This window comes from Lycium barbarum, chromosome 12, assembly GCF_019175385.1.
Source record: "Lycium barbarum isolate Lr01 chromosome 12, ASM1917538v2, whole genome shotgun sequence".
Lineage (NCBI taxonomy): Eukaryota > Viridiplantae > Streptophyta > Magnoliopsida > Solanales > Solanaceae > Lycium > Lycium barbarum.
The window spans coordinates 101116339-101132085 of NC_083348.1; the positions used below are offsets into that span (position 1 = coordinate 101116339).

A 15747-nucleotide genomic window follows, 5' to 3' on the forward strand; every position below is an offset into this window, starting at 1 on the left:
TTCTAACCATTGCCTTTATAATATCCTCTTTATAGGCTCTTGAAGGGACTGTAACTAAAGAATACTAGAAAGAAACAGTGAAAGAGGAGAACTGAGGTGACCCTAAAATATAACAGGAGAGAATTTTTTTTTACTTGTATAACGTGGACGGATCCACGTTATACAATATAAATTGTATAACGTGGATCAGTCCACGTTATACAAGTTATAATTGTATAACGTGGACTGATCCACGTTATACAATTTATATTGTATAACGTGGATCAGTCCACGTTATACATGTAATTTTTTTTTTTTTTTGGCTTTTGGTTGAATCGTCTGACAAGGTAAAAAAACATTTTGGGGTATATCGTGGATCAGCCCACGATATACCCGTTTTGGTATAATAATTTTTAGACATTCCCTTTTGGTAAAAACCGTGTATTTTTATGCCCTTTAGGCTCCGGACTCAAATTCTTACCGTGTGAACATGGAATGCATACGTTGTTTCCTTGTGCAAAGTCTGCCTACTAATAATATAGCACACGGTAGTTGTAGAAAATATGGAGTAGCATATTAAAAGAGTGATTCGGACAGCCCAAGGAACATACCTTGGACTTTTCGTTTACGCGTCTATTCATTTTAAATTTTAGTAGTAACCACTGATATTTTAGCTCAATCAATAGGATTAAATTTAGTGATAACAGTTCAATTAATGACTGCAAAATAGACTAATCCAATTCTTTTCCCCAAAGAAAAACAAAACAATAAAAACGTTAGTAACTTATCATGTAAACTAGTTCTAGGATACACTCTTTGGTGAGTAAGAGCCTATTTGGATGGGCTTAAAAAAAGCAGCTTATAAGTTGCTTTAGATAAACTAAGTCAAACAGACCCAATTATTTTTTTGAGCTTATTTTAAGCACAAAATGGCTTATAAACTGGCCAGTCAAACACTCAAAAAATTGAAAATAGCTTATAAGCTGTTTTCAGCAACCTATAAGCCAATCCAAACGGGCTCTAAGCCTAAAAAAGCTTGTGTGGATCTTTGGTGAGTACTCTGTAATAGCAGATTACAGTATTATATAGTTATATTTTTTGTAAGTGTCAAAAAATCTGCAATAAATTTGTAATTTAATGTTTTAATATTGTTAGAAATAATGTAGAAAAGGATAGATCTTTGACCATTGAAACAATCAGAGAAAAATAAGACATGGGCGGTCTGAGTCTTTTTTTTGCGCGGATTGGTGGTCTTTAAGTTTTTGTTCTTCGCCTAATACCCGAGGTTGTGGGTTCGAATCTCAGATTAGTAAAAAAAATAAAAAAAATCGCAAGGCAAAATTTGCATGGACAGAAGGCAGAATTCTGCCTGTGCATAAGTAGAATTTTGGCCTTAAGGGCAAAAGTTAAAGACCACCAATTTGAGGAACAAAAATTAAAACCACCCCAGTGAAGGCCAATCCTTCAAATTGCCCGGTCTAAGTTAGTTGCGATTGCGCCTTTCGCGCATGAGTCGCAAGTATTGTATGGGCCTAGCCCAGTACTGACTCAGAAATTTTCTAGGCCCAATGCTGCTTTTGAGATTTCTTTGTCCCAATATGAATTTATTGTGGGGCAATTTGCAGGATTGGCCTTCGCTGGGGGGTGGTCTTTAAATTTTGCCCTTCAGGTAGAATTTACATGGCACAGGCAGAAATTCTGCCTGTGACACTGGACAGATTTGCAAAATTCTGCCTAAAGCAAAATTTTACAAAGTCTGCCTTGTGATTTTTTTTTTTTACTGAGCTGGGGTTCGAACCCACAACCTCGGGGTGTTAGATGAGGGGTAAAACTTAAAGATCAACAATTTGAAGGGCAAAAATTAAAGACCACCCCAAATGAAGGGCAATCCGAGCAAAAAAAGTTTATTGTGTGGCCATATATAGGCGTTTGGACGACATCTAAATGTAGTTGAAATTGGAAAATAATATTTGAAAGTTAAAACTATATATATGTGAATATGAACTTCACTTTAAGAAGATTAAAGATTTGTGAGCGGAAATCATCAATCACCTGAAATACTATTCCAACAATATTTTACTATCCCTCCGCCTCAAAATATTTGTCCACATTTTTCATTTACACGCCCATGAAGAAAACATTTATAAGGGTAGCATTTTGATTATTCTATTCTCTTAACAAATTTAATCATGGTCTCTCTCTCATCAATAAATATTTACTTCATTTAAGATGAAACCTCTTAAATGTTGGTATGTGAACTCGCAAAATTAGCTCATTTATGTAATTAATACAAGGGTAAAATGAGAAAAAGCTATTTGATTTTATCTTGGATAAATAAAACGACAAATATTTTTAGTAAGGACAATAAATATTTTTAGACGGAGGCAGTAGCATTTTAAATACTTAAGTTTATTATTTGCAAATAATGATGACCAAATCAGTAAGTGCGTGATTTTTTGTGAAGGTGTTCAATGGAACTGGACACGGAGTTTAGAAAAGGAAAGACAAATTTTTGGAACTTGTGATGATTTTAAGAATGTCATGAGATATCTGCGGCCAGGGCAGAGCCACGTTAGCTCCAGGGGGTCGATCCGACCCCCTTGAGCGAAAAATTACAGTATATTTTTAAAGTTAAAATTATTTTTAAATGTAAAAAGGTATCATTCTTTCGTATAAAAAAAAAAAAAAAGTGCCACATAAAATAAAATAAAAGTTGGTACTATTATTTATGACTGTACGGGCAAATCACTAAAATGATTGTGATATCTTAACAGCATAAAAAAATAGTACATCTCTGTAGAAATACTCAAATTACACAAGCCATATATCACGACTTCATATATGTCAAACCAAAAGAAAAATAAAAAGGAACTACAAATATGTCAAACCAATCACGGCTAGAAATCTTTTTTGCATAGATGCATGACTGAATAATTCAGAATTTCTTAATTGGATTGAGATATGATCAGTTGGTGTCATCAGAGAAGAAACGGTTGATAGAAGGCATGACTTGTGGTGGACGACTGCGAAGGAACTCGCGAAGTTTGTGTTGTGCATATTTCTCTCCTTCTTCTTCATTTTCAAGTACTGCCATGCTTCTATGAGCTTTGTTGATCCTACAATATATTTTAACAATCAGAATATATAAAAATTTGCTGGAAAAAAATAATTCAAAGACACTTTGCGTAGTGAGATGAGATTTAATTAATTAGTAGGTACGTACCTGACATCAGGGTTTAAGAGAACGTTCCTTGTCAGCTGAAAAACGCACATTCCCGTTACAAATGTCATGGCTGCCATTAGTGGGTATACCTGCAAGTAAAAATACGTACCTGAGGCCATCAATTCTCGAGCTACCGATAGAATATATGGATTTTCAAAGAAAAAATATATGGGTAATTTAGTAAAATAAATACTTAATTGGTATTTCCTTAATGAGAGCGCAAAACAAATACTTGTTGACAAGTAAAAGCAACTGAGGAATTAAAAAGTGAATCCAACCAGCTTTTTGGGCAATGGTTGCCGTGGACGATGCACTAGATCAATTGAACAATATAAAGTTGAAACAACAACAATACACGAACAATATAAAGTTGAAAATATTTCCAAAATACATATATGTATTCTAAAATCGAATTCATTGCCACTAATGAATCGTGAATGTAATTATACTCCGCGAGCCATAACACTAAACTGGCAGAATTATAAGTACTTCTATATATAAAAGTCTTCATGCATACATCCATTAGCGCCATACGATCAAAGTATAAAATGGGTATTCATTGAGGGAGTACTACTAATGTTTAAGTATTACCTCGGGTCTAATCCAACGCCCCATTTAGTGTGGAGTTTTTTTTTTTTTTTTTTTTTTTTTTTTTTTTTTTTTTTTTAAATCAATTGCTTGGTGCCGAGACTTGAAAAAGAAAGACCAAATAAGCGCCTTTTCAAGGTTTGGACAGTATAGGACAAGTGCTTGTATAGTTGTATATATATAAATATACGTTGAAGGTAGCTGTGGTGTTTCTCTTCTGTATTTCATTCGTTTATATAGCAGTCCCTTAATCCACCTCTATTAATTAATTACTGTACCATTGGAAAATTGGAAAGGAAGTATTGGCTGGATTTTTGAAGTTTCCACCAATCCGCGTATAACAAGTTGAATGTGCAAGCTAGCGAGGGCTAATTAATTACATTTTCAGTGGGCTGATAATAATAACAAGTTTTCACTTGGAAACCAATAAAACCAGGTGCGCCTATAGTAGGATGCATGGCCTCTAGTTTTCAAGTTATAGCCATCTAATTTCTTGTTCTACAAGCTACTTTTCAATTCTTGACGACAATTCTATGATTTAAAAATTTGCAAGTACTTTTAGGTTCTTAAACTAGAAAGACTGCCAGTTCAAATTGGTTTCAGCGTGAAAAGTAAGCAGAGATCATACTTGCAAATCCTTTTTGACCTTGAATCGACCGTGAAACATATGTAGCAATCATCATTTCATTGAAATTAGAGAAAATCTATGGGTGGTGCATCCAAACAAGGGACTTTGGTTCTATATATATTTTGACTTTCATATGTGTAAAAGGGTACCAAAGCCAACTATATCTTAATAAACCAGTCAAATACAGATGGGTATATCCATCCTTTTTCTACACTTATTTTTATGGGAGCTTTCTAAAAATATCTTTCATGTTTTCCTAAAATTATATTAGGATTTAGTGAGTCAAATTAAATGACCTTGATGGGTCAAATTAGAACATCTAAACTGGCATGAAATAAATAATTACGAAATTGGATACTCAATTCTTTCTTTCTTTCTTGAATTTTGGGGTGTTCTTATCTAGAGTTGAGATGAGTAAGAACCATTCGTAAATATCCTTCATCTGATCCTAGTTAAACAGGGACTCGCCATAGATGTTATAAAGAAACCGCATGAATAAGATAATCTATTGTGAGAAATTTTCTTTTCTGCTTTTGTTTAATTTAGACTCTGGAAGTTAAAATTACATAATAAAATCCTTTCTAAAATTGATCTTCATTTGAGTATTTTTTTGAACAAATCACCACAATAGAGAGTATCACGATCCAAGCTTTTAGTTTTTTTTTTTTTTTTTTTTTTTCAATTGAAACTTTTAATTATACGTTCTTTGTCACATTTTTGCTACCCATATATGATCTACCAACATCATGCCCAAATTAGTAGAAATTCACTTATTTTCAAGAACACATTTTCTGGGAAAAACATTTTCCTCCTCACCGAACGCGCTCTAGAATGGTCTTCAATCCTCAAGACTCCAAACCCAACAGTAGGGGTGTTCATGGTCAGTTTGAGTCGGTTACCTTCTAAAAGATGGTCAAATCAACTTAGTCGGTGTTATGTCCCGTATTTTTATACATTGGGACAACCCGGATTAACTTTGATAATTTTGGGCCAAGACTATTCCGGGATTTGAAGTCGGGACTTTTGACTTGTGATTTTATTTTGAGACATAAGTTATATATGAAATTGTTGGCATTGAACACGTAGGAAAAATTGGGACCAAAATTCAAAAATTGAAATTTAAAAATCTTGCAAATGAGGCCTTGTGGCCCTCAAATGGTCCCACACATTGTGTGGCCAATTTTAATTGGTCCAACACATGTGTGGGCCTAAGTCATGGAGATATTTTTAAGGGGACTTAAAAGATGACCACTTAGTCATCTTTCTTCATTTGAAACTTAGCAAAAAAAAAAAAAATATATACATCAAGAAGGTGAAGACCATCACCATTCTCGGCCAAGACTTGGAAAAACCAAGTCCCATTTCAAGCCACTCTAAAAATATTTCCTTGGTTCAAATCAACTAATTAGAGGTCCCTAAGTAGCGTGGAAGCATTTTTGGAGCGATCAAGGCATCCATTTAAGAGATTGCAAACCCTAACCCATTGTGGAGTTGAAGAGGAAAGGTGAGAAATTCTCTTGTTTCATGAGTTATAAATGTTGTATGCATATTGTAGTATGTTAATATGGATGGAAATCATGAAATATTGTATGTTGGAAGTGGGTTGTGTGCTTGAGGAGCTAGCCGTGTATATGGGTGGGGAAAATAGAATTGATGAATTAATTCTTGTATCATGTTTAATTGTTGTGGTGTGTAGAATGGCTAAGAATCTTCAATACATATGTATGTGTAGTGTAGCCGTGTATATAGTCCCAATGTGTGACAAAGGACGAATTGATATCGCTTAGTATTTTAGTTGTTGTCGTTATGAATTCTAGTTTGAAATTTAGCGTTCAAGGACTCAAGAACGATATGGTAAGTGTTGCGGACTGATTTGGAGAATATTGTGCGTTGATGTAACTTGTATATTTTATGAGAATTATATCGTTATAGTGTGGATTGTTGATACAAATCATGAATTGAAATTGAGGAATGTGTCATGGGGGACTGTTTCGGTTTTAGGGGCTGCTCTCGGTTGGGACAGCTTTCGGGTGAAATTGGAGCAATTGTTGGATTGTTGAAATATTATGCAAATTGTTCAAAGTGTTCTTGAATATTGTTAGTATGATTTTGGGTTAGTATTTGAATGTATAAGTGTTGATGTTGGCTTGAAGGTAAGCCGTTGATATGAATATTTGGAAAGTTGTTGAATGATGTAAAAGAGAGTTACTATTGTTATTTTGCCTTTCGAATTGATTATCGATGTTGCTAGGTTGGTTATTGTGGTTGTTGTTGTTGATTTTGAGCGAGTTAAATTCTCGGGTTGGCCTATTTACAGGGGAAATGCTGCCGAATTTTCTGTAGAATTTAATGTTAGTTTGGAATAAATGGCTTAAGTGCCCTTAGCTAATGTTTGATATTTGTTGGCGTACTTGTAGACATTGGGGAGTCCGAGGCGTAGATTGGGATTAGCTTTAGTCGGGTTAGCTTGGAGTGCGTACGAGGTATGTAAAGCCCAATCTTTCTTTCTTTTGGCATGCCTTAGTTTTGGATAGGCTAGATTACGAGCCTTTAGGAAAATCCTATGATTCGAAATCCGAGCATGATATGATCTATATATATTCCTTGGCACTCTTATGTTTGATTTGATAAAAGTATGAACCGTTACGTCTTTGAAATAGTCGCATTCTGAACTTTGTATAGAAAGGTTTCGCTTTAAGGAATTTCGTAATTCTTGAATGCCATATCTTGCACATAAATGCTCGGATTACCTCAATATTTTTGTAGGGGTCTATATGACATATGATATGTATGTTTTCCATAGGCGGGCCCGACTCGGGTAAATGCCCGTCCGTGGGTCCCGCGACTTTCTTTTATGTAATTCGAAGAACCTTTGAAAGAATTTGTTATGACTATGATTCGATTTTCAAGTATGATCATTTTACTTATGTTTGAGTTTATGATAATGATTTTATGCATATGTCTACTCACGACTCTACTCGTGCATTCTGTTATCCCTTTCGCCGAGTCCCGGGCCGGTTCTGTTGTCGTGCGCACTTTGATATACTCCGGAGTTATGCTGTGTTTATGATTCATCGAGCCACTCGTTAGAGGGCTATGTTCCATTTACATTTGGTGTTATGCTGTGTATGGCGTTATGCTGTGTTATGATATGTGACGGGGAATATGGAGATTTGAAACTTTCTGGTGTTATGCTGTGTTATGGCGCCATTGACGGGCGGGCGACCATATTCTTCTGTACCTTATGCATGACTTATATTTTTGAAAATTAAACATTTTGATATAGTGGATTTGTACTTATTTTCTGTACCACTATTTTGTTTATGTCTCAGATTTGTTTCTGTATCTTCTGCTTTGCATACTCAGTACATATTTCGTACTGACCCCCTTTCTTCGGGGGCTGCGTTTCATGCCCGCAGGTACAGACGCACAGTTTGGTGATCCACCAGTCTAGGACACCCTCTTCTGCCGTTTGGAGTGCTCTTCTCATTTCAGAGCATATATTTTGGTATATATTCGTTCGCTGTGTATGTATATATTTGTTCAGGGGTACGGCGGGGCCCTGTCCCGTCATATGTTTCGGTTGGTCTGTTTAGAGGTCTGTAGACATATTTGTGGGTGTGTGTGCCTACTTCTGTTCAGATGTGGTTGTATGATCTTATTCGCTATGGCAGCCTTGTCGGCGTGCATTTTGTATATGTTTTGGGGCAGTTGTGCCATTTGATAGCCTGGTTGGCTTTTGATATATATATCCGCATACGGTTGCGTTGAGATGTGTTTGAAATAGTTTGATATAGTTTGAGACGGCATATAGTATTTATGGCCGTATATGCTATTTGTATGTGATTCGATATGGATAGGTACGTTTGGGTGCTCAACTCAGGCGCCAGTCACGTCCTACGGGGTTGGGTCGTGACAGTCGGCTTTTCAAATTTTAGAATCAAATCAAATCAATTAAGTCGATTTTTCATTACTTCGGTTTTGTCGGTTTAAATATATGATAATATATGTCCAAACACATAATAAATTGACTATTTTCTAGCATAACATTACCAAATCAATCACTCCAATTTGAGAAAAAGAAGGAAATATAAACCTAATCAAGTTATATATGTACTTTCTCCAAAAAATTGTATGCATCATCTAAGAATTTAGCCATTTTTCAAGGAACATAAAAAAAGTTCTTACAATTTTTTTTTGTGCAATAAATTAAAGATCTAGTTGTGGTATACCAAGATATCTTGATGAATAATTAAAGGACTCAAAAACAAGTTATTTTGAACAAAATATAGATTCTTAATTAGAATTATCAAAATAAGAATAACAAATCAAACTAGAAAGTAAATACAAAAATTGGATTACTATAAAGGCAAACACAAAGATTATGAATCAAGAGTGCAAAAGATTAATATCGTAAAGTTTCAAACTTCAACTTTTTCTATAAAAATATACATATACATATATATTTAGTGTGTGTGTGTATTCACACACATTTATCTATAAGTTTTAGATAAATATTTATATTGTCGGTTTGATTCGGTTATTTTTTGCTTCAAACCAAAATCAAATCAAATTTTGTCAGTTTATAAAATAAAAAACCAAAATCAAATCAAACCAAAAAGTGTCGATTTTTTTCTTCGATTTTCGATTTGATTTGGTTTTTTGATTTTCCGTGAACACCCTGCCAGCAGTATAGTAGTACTGATCCAGTCCAATCTATTTGGGCCGAAAGCGGTGCCTTGTAAGTTAACAAACGCAATGTGGCCCAGCAATACCACGAGGCAGACGCTTGACCTAAGGGAATATCTGCAGAGAGTAGTCAATATATTCTTTGATTTTATTCAGTTTGATTCTTTGTAAGTTACTGAAACAATGAAGTTTTTTTTTTTTTATAAAAAAATCTGTTTGGTTTTGTACTTTTTTTTTCACCATGTCCATATAAGACAATTAAAAATAATGATGTATAGTCCCAATTTCCTATTAAATACACGCTCCTGGTATTTAGTAATCAATTGTATTAAATGGAGTCAAACTAGAATATAACTTTGACGTTATAATTTTAGAACTTTACATCATTACATCAAATGATGGTGAAAGAGAGTCTTTTAACAGAGGAGGAGGAATATGCATGGGGAAAACAATTATAGTTTGTTGAGTTGAGTATCACAGAAGCGTACGTTACGTTGATATAGATAGTTCGATCCCTTGCAGCTCACTGCACGCTAAAACCACATGCAAACATGAATTCCGTAACTAGACTCGGAAGGACCTAGCTACATTCCTTGTCATGTCTTCATTTTCTGTTTTGTCTCTTTCCTTTTTCTTTATTAAGTACTACTCATTTTATGAAATTACTATAAGAATTTTTACTTTTTTGCGCTAAGGTTGTGTGTGACAAAGCTATTTAATCATAATTCAATCCACGACGATCATAAGTACGAAGTTCACATTTTACAATCATTGATCAATAATTTTCCGGGCAATATAATACTCAAGGCAATTACCATAAAAATATACAAATTCCAAAATTAATGTTGTATTTTGCAATCGTTTCTTTAGAATATCATTGTGTGTTTGGGTAGGGGTCAAGCCCTTCGCCGGAAAATTATAGTTCTATCTATATAAGATTAAATTATTTTTTATATATATAGTAGTATTGAATTTTCATAGTTTCTTCATATTTTTTTTTTTATATATATATTTTAAATCTCCTAACTGAACATCTTGGTTCGCCACTGTTTTGTGAGAAGGGAATAAGGGGAGGTGGGGGGTGGGGAGGGGTTTTGTAGTTGATGAATCATTAGAAACTAAAGAGGTTTTGGAACGTAACATAGTATGTATTTGTTTGTATGGGAAGGGGACATTCTACTTGTTCCAATGTCCCTAGCTACTAACTTAGGCCTTTCTTTCCTTTCCTTGAGGTAAACTCTTGCAAGATGTTACGACTTTTTCACTTCCGAATTCTGACTCACCACGTGATCAATGTCATATATATCCAAAGTGCTCAATATCCCATCTGGTAGCTAGTTGACAGGGATAGCATCGTCTCTCATCATCGTCCAGCAGGTCATTAATTTAGCATTTATTCTTGATTATCATTCAATACTTAATAAATATAATTATCAGGTAAGGCGATGTACAATAGACCCTTGTGGTCCGGTCTTTCCTAAACCCTTGTGATCCGGTCTTTCCCGGACCCTGCGCATAACCGGAGCTTAGTGCACCGGGCTGCCCTTTTTACTTAATAAATATAATTATCTGTATTTATTTTTTAAATAAGTCTAACTGTAGAAGTCCAAATAGCTTCAAAATTTAAGCAAAAGGATCATTGTCATCTTTTCTTGGCAGGAAAATCACCGTTGGAATGTTATATTCACGTATCAAGGAAAGTGTTCATAGAAAGATAAAAGACAAACAAAGAACTTGCTTCATAAATATGACATATCACTGACCAAATTAAATCCTTGCTTCAAGATTCAGAAACCCCAGCAGCAATATATATATAAAGCTGAATGCAAAAAACGGAACAAACCGACTGACGATATATAAATCACATTTCTCCCTCTTCTTGCTACCAAGTACCAACAACCAGTTGGTACATAAGAAACACACGATATATTTTTTCTCGTCTGAATCATATATAATTCCAAATATCCACCACTTAAATTATTAATTATAACCATTTTATAGATTGTGTTGTGAAGATCATACTGGCCTTTAAATGAGAGGTTTGATCGGGGTAGCCGGCTTCTTCTTAATTGCTCTCATTCCTCATCATGCAGGTGTTTCAAGTCTACAAGACTCGATCAATTTGTACTTATTTTCCTTCTTTTGTTTTTTGGCTCTTGTTTTCTAACAAACATTTGTTACCTTGCAGTTGCATTTGATCCGTTGGATCCTAGTGGGAATATCACCATCAAATGGGATGTTATGTCTTGGACACCAGATGGTTATGTCGTAAGTTTCTCTTTTGGATTAACTTATATACGCTGACCATGTAAAATTAATGCATTTAACCTGTTGTAGTATGTATTACCTGTTCTATTTTTAATTCCATAAAATTTATAGTGTTCGAAAGTTGAACCCAATTGCTTGGAATTTAACTATGAAAAGAATTAATTTTACACGATTGCGCCAGCTAATGATAAATAGAGGTAACCTTTAATAAAAAGATGTTAGTAACCTAAAAATGAAAGCAGGTTTTAATAACTAGAGGTAATCTTTCATAAAAAGATACACTTAGTAACCTAAAAACTAAAGCATGTTTACTTTCTATAACATGTTAAAATACATTGCCAACTATGTTAAAAAAAAAATTATGTCGTCATTGTACATAAGTTATAAAATCATTTGTTTTCTCATGGTTTTTGCATGCGGTTAAATTCCAAGCTAGATGACCATTTAACACATTATGTATATGGGGATATTTACTTGTAGGCCACTGTAACAATGAACAATTTCCAAATGTACCGGCATATAATGACCCCTGGTTGGACCCTAGGATGGACATGGGCTAAGAAAGAAGTAATCTGGTCTATGGTGGGTGCACAAACCACCGAACAAGGTGACTGCTCTAAATTTAAAGGCAACATCCCTCACTGTTGTAAGAAGACTCCCACAGTAGTAGATTTGCTCCCTGGAGTTCCGTATAACCAGCAATTCACTAATTGTTGCAAAGGTGGAGTCATAGCTTCTTGGGGCCAAGATCCTCAAGCTTCTGTCTCTGCTTTCCAAATTAGTGTGGGCCAGGCCGGTACGTCGAACAAGACCGTTAAACTTCCTAAGAACTTCACTTTGCTTGGTCCTGGACCTGGATATACTTGTGGCCCTGCTAAGATTGTTCCACCTACCAAATTTTTCACACCTGATCTTCGACGAAAAACTCAGGCCTTAAGTAAGTTATGTTCATTAATTACAGTCAGAAGTTAATTTCATTCGTATGGTCATTGAACCTTATCCTCTAACAACTGACCTTTTTGCAGTGACATGGAATGTGACATGCACATACTCCCAATTTCTAGCACGAAAACACCCGAGTTGTTGTGTCTCAATGTCAAGTTTCTACAATGAAACCATCACTTCTTGTCCTTCTTGTGCTTGTGGATGTGAGAACAAAAACAAATGCATCAAGTAAGTCTCTACTCACGGACACAAATTTGCAGACCACAGAGATTTGATTTCAAATTATTTTAATTAAAATTTGCCTCATTAAAAAAAAAAATTGTGACGTAATCATAGGTTTGTCACAATTTTGTGACGTATGTATATGTTTCAAATTTGTGACGGAATTTAATGGAGTCCTTATTTCTGTCATAAATTTCTGATAGTATTGTGACAAACCATCATTTTCGTCACATATTTGTATGTGAATTGTGACGGATCATCATGTCTGTCACAAATTTTGTTCACGTTGATGAATTCTGTCATAAAGTTGTCATAAACCCATTACAAAATGTGATGAACTTGTCCGTCACAAATATTCCGTTATATTTTTGTATTTTTCTTGTAGTGGATCACAGTACTTATCTTCTTATATGACAAATGTATAGGAGCGACTCCAAACTACTGAATGTTGTTGGAATAAACACTCCAAGAAAAGACAACGCACCACTAATACAGTGCACGCACCATATGTGCCCAATTCGAGTGCATTGGCATGTGAAGCTCAACTACAAGGACTATTGGCGAGTCAAGCTTACTGTGACCAACTTCAATTACAGGATCAATTACACACAATGGACTCTTGTTGTTCAGCATCCAAATCTTAACAATGTTACACAAGTTTTTAGCTTTGATTACAAGTCTTTGGTTCCCTATCAATCCGTCAGTAAGTACCTGATCAGTATTAACTAGTCTCATAGATGCAACACGATTAGAGGTGGTAAAATTAATCAACCTATTTTCTAGTACCGCGGCCAATTCGTCCTTATTTAATTAAACAGGTGGGTTTATTATCCCTTTAAAGACTAGATCCAACATTTTAAACCCGAAATGACCAATCAAACTATCACCTCAAACGTGAAAAGTAGTGTAATCTAATGGGTCAAAATGCAACCCAAACAAAAACATAGAAAATCAAATCTAGAGAAGCTACGACCCAATTTCGATTCATTTTTCAAATATAACCGCTTTTTACCCATGTTGATCCTACCTATGTTGTTCCAAGCGAACTTTGAGCGGGTTGAATGATGACCACATTAATTATTTGACCAGCTCTGACCTGCACAAGTTTGTCCCACTCGGCCATTCGCTATCTCTAAATTAACAAGTTCGTGATATGGACAAACATATTGATCATGTGCCAATCTAAAATTCATATGCAGATGACACGGGAATGTTCTACGGAATGAAGTTCTACAATGACTTGCTGATGGAAGCAGGGCCATCTGGAACTGTTCAATCAGAAGTTCTTCTCCAGAAGGACAAGGAAACTTTCTCCTTCAAGCAAGGCTGGGCATTTCCCCGGAAAGTTTACTTTAATGGCGATGAATGCATGCTGCCACCACCAGATACTTATCCATACTTACCCAACTTTGCCAATCATAGCTCTGCTGCCTTCACAACTTTGTTATTTTCCATGCTTTTCCTTTTCATTGTACTTTTTTGATCTTTTCTCTAGTTTTGTCAGTCATTGAAATTTTGAAGCTAAGCAACCAAGTATTTTGGGATCACATATACATGACTATGTATAATGTACTGCAACAAATTCTGCTTGTGCATAGGGATTAATATCACACTAAATTCCACCGGTTCATTATAGGCATTGACATATGAAAACTTCATTCATGTCATGAAACGCTCACAAAAAATGTACATTGCTTAAGAAAGACAAATTAGCTTACAGAATATAGCATTGGCATAATTATGTTTCATTGAAATACTGGAAAAGCAAATGTAACTCAGCTGAAATATATATACAGCCAGAGGCGGATCCAGGATTTGAAGGTTCGGAGTGCCACACCGTTCAAATAGGGTAAACGGGTCGGTTTCTTCAAAATTGAGTTACGGTTCGGGTCATTTATCTATTTCGATTAATATAGACAAATCGAACGAATATGCAGATATCGGTTAACGATGCTTAAGCGGCCTTTTTTTTTTTTGTAGGAGTGAGAGGCCTTATCCTCTAAAACTTTGAGAAAGATAAAGATTTTGTACGTTAAAAATCTGAACCTCTATAAACCATCTAATACCGTTATCTCAATAGATTCATACTATATTTTCCTGGTGTATTCTTGCAGATATATAGTGTAGAAAGAGTCAAAATTGTAGCTTCAACCCACTCATCTTCTATAGGCGCGAACGTTGCGGAAAGATCAAAGCAACCTTTAAATTTGAAAACTCTTAACATAATAATATTCATCATTTTAAAACTTGAATTTGTTTTAAAATTTTGAAATTTACGATTTACATATATATTTTTTAATATTTATGTGAAACACATAAATAAGCCCTTTAACTTGGCGCGAGCTGACAACTATGATCTTAAACTTTGCTAGTGCACAGGTAGGCACTTAAACTTGCCAAAAGTCGAACATGTAAACACAAATCAGCGTCACGTTAGCATATGTGTTTATATGTTCAACTTTTGGCAAGTTTAAGTGCTTACTTGTGCACTAGCAAAGTTTAAGGTCATAGTTGCCAGTTCGCGCCAAGTTAGAGGGTTTTTTTATGTATTGTTTATGTACTCATTGATATAGGATACGCACTCAATGCACGCATAAAGATATTAATACTTAAAGAAAGAGGAAGTAAAAAGAGCCAAGAATTAATTAAAGCATAAAAGAGTTAATTTGGATTAACAAAGAATAGCAAGTAAAAAGAATTAAAGATACAAAAACTGAAAAAGTATAGAGCTGAAGCGTGCACAAGGAAAAAAAATGCAAATGGTACTGCACGCAGGTTCGATCTTCAGTCGCAAGAGTGGCAGGTTATGCCCTTTGCCAGTGGCACTTTTCACTCTTTTGTTCTTGGGGGGTGGCAAGACTTATATATATTTCATTTCTTATAAATATCCGCATATATATACCAAGTTTCAGCCGAGCGGTCCGGGTGCCGTGGCATCCCCATCCATCCACATAAATCCGCTTCTGTATACAGCAATGTCACACCACCATCGATTGAAAACAAGAGTAGCGCAGCTCGAACGAAGTGCAACTCCTGCTGCAAAGTATCTTTTTACAATGGAACTATGTTGTCGCATAATATTATTCGTCATAAATGATGTATTAAAGTTTCAAAATTTTTGGTGGAAACCTCTAAACCTATTATTGGTAATCGTAGAGATCCTATTTTTTTTAAAGATGATTACTATAGAGGAGTAATTTTATAA

General features: G+C 35.0%; 2 protein-coding genes and 1 long non-coding RNA gene across 3 annotated transcripts; 2 read left to right on the plus strand and 1 right to left on the minus strand.

The window, feature by feature from the left end:
* Positions 1–2681: 2681 nt before the first annotated feature.
* On the minus strand, positions 2682–4004 carry LOC132622275 (uncharacterized). The gene is made up of 3 exons (XM_060336855.1): positions 3794–4004; positions 3203–3291; positions 2682–3095 (listed from the first exon to the last, which is right to left on the minus strand). Exons 1-3 carry the CDS (start codon positions 3815–3817, stop codon positions 2945–2947), a joined length of 264 nt encoding a protein of 87 aa, XP_060192838.1. The 5' UTR covers positions 3818–4004; the 3' UTR covers positions 2682–2944.
* Positions 4005–6847: 2843 nt separating this feature from the next.
* On the plus strand, positions 6848–8114 carry LOC132624026 (uncharacterized). The gene is made up of 2 exons (XR_009576512.1): positions 6848–6901; positions 7838–8114. It is a non-coding gene; the product is annotated as an uncharacterized LOC132624026 (long non-coding RNA).
* Positions 8115–10952: 2838 nt separating this feature from the next.
* LOC132623939 (COBRA-like protein 4) lies at positions 10953–14162 on the plus strand. The gene is made up of 6 exons (XM_060338754.1): positions 10953–11200; positions 11296–11375; positions 11856–12312; positions 12401–12548; positions 12968–13245; positions 13742–14162. Exons 1-6 carry the CDS (start codon positions 11140–11142, stop codon positions 14023–14025), a joined length of 1308 nt encoding a protein of 435 aa, XP_060194737.1. The 5' UTR covers positions 10953–11139; the 3' UTR covers positions 14026–14162.
* The last annotated feature ends 1585 nt before the right edge of the window (positions 14163–15747 follow it).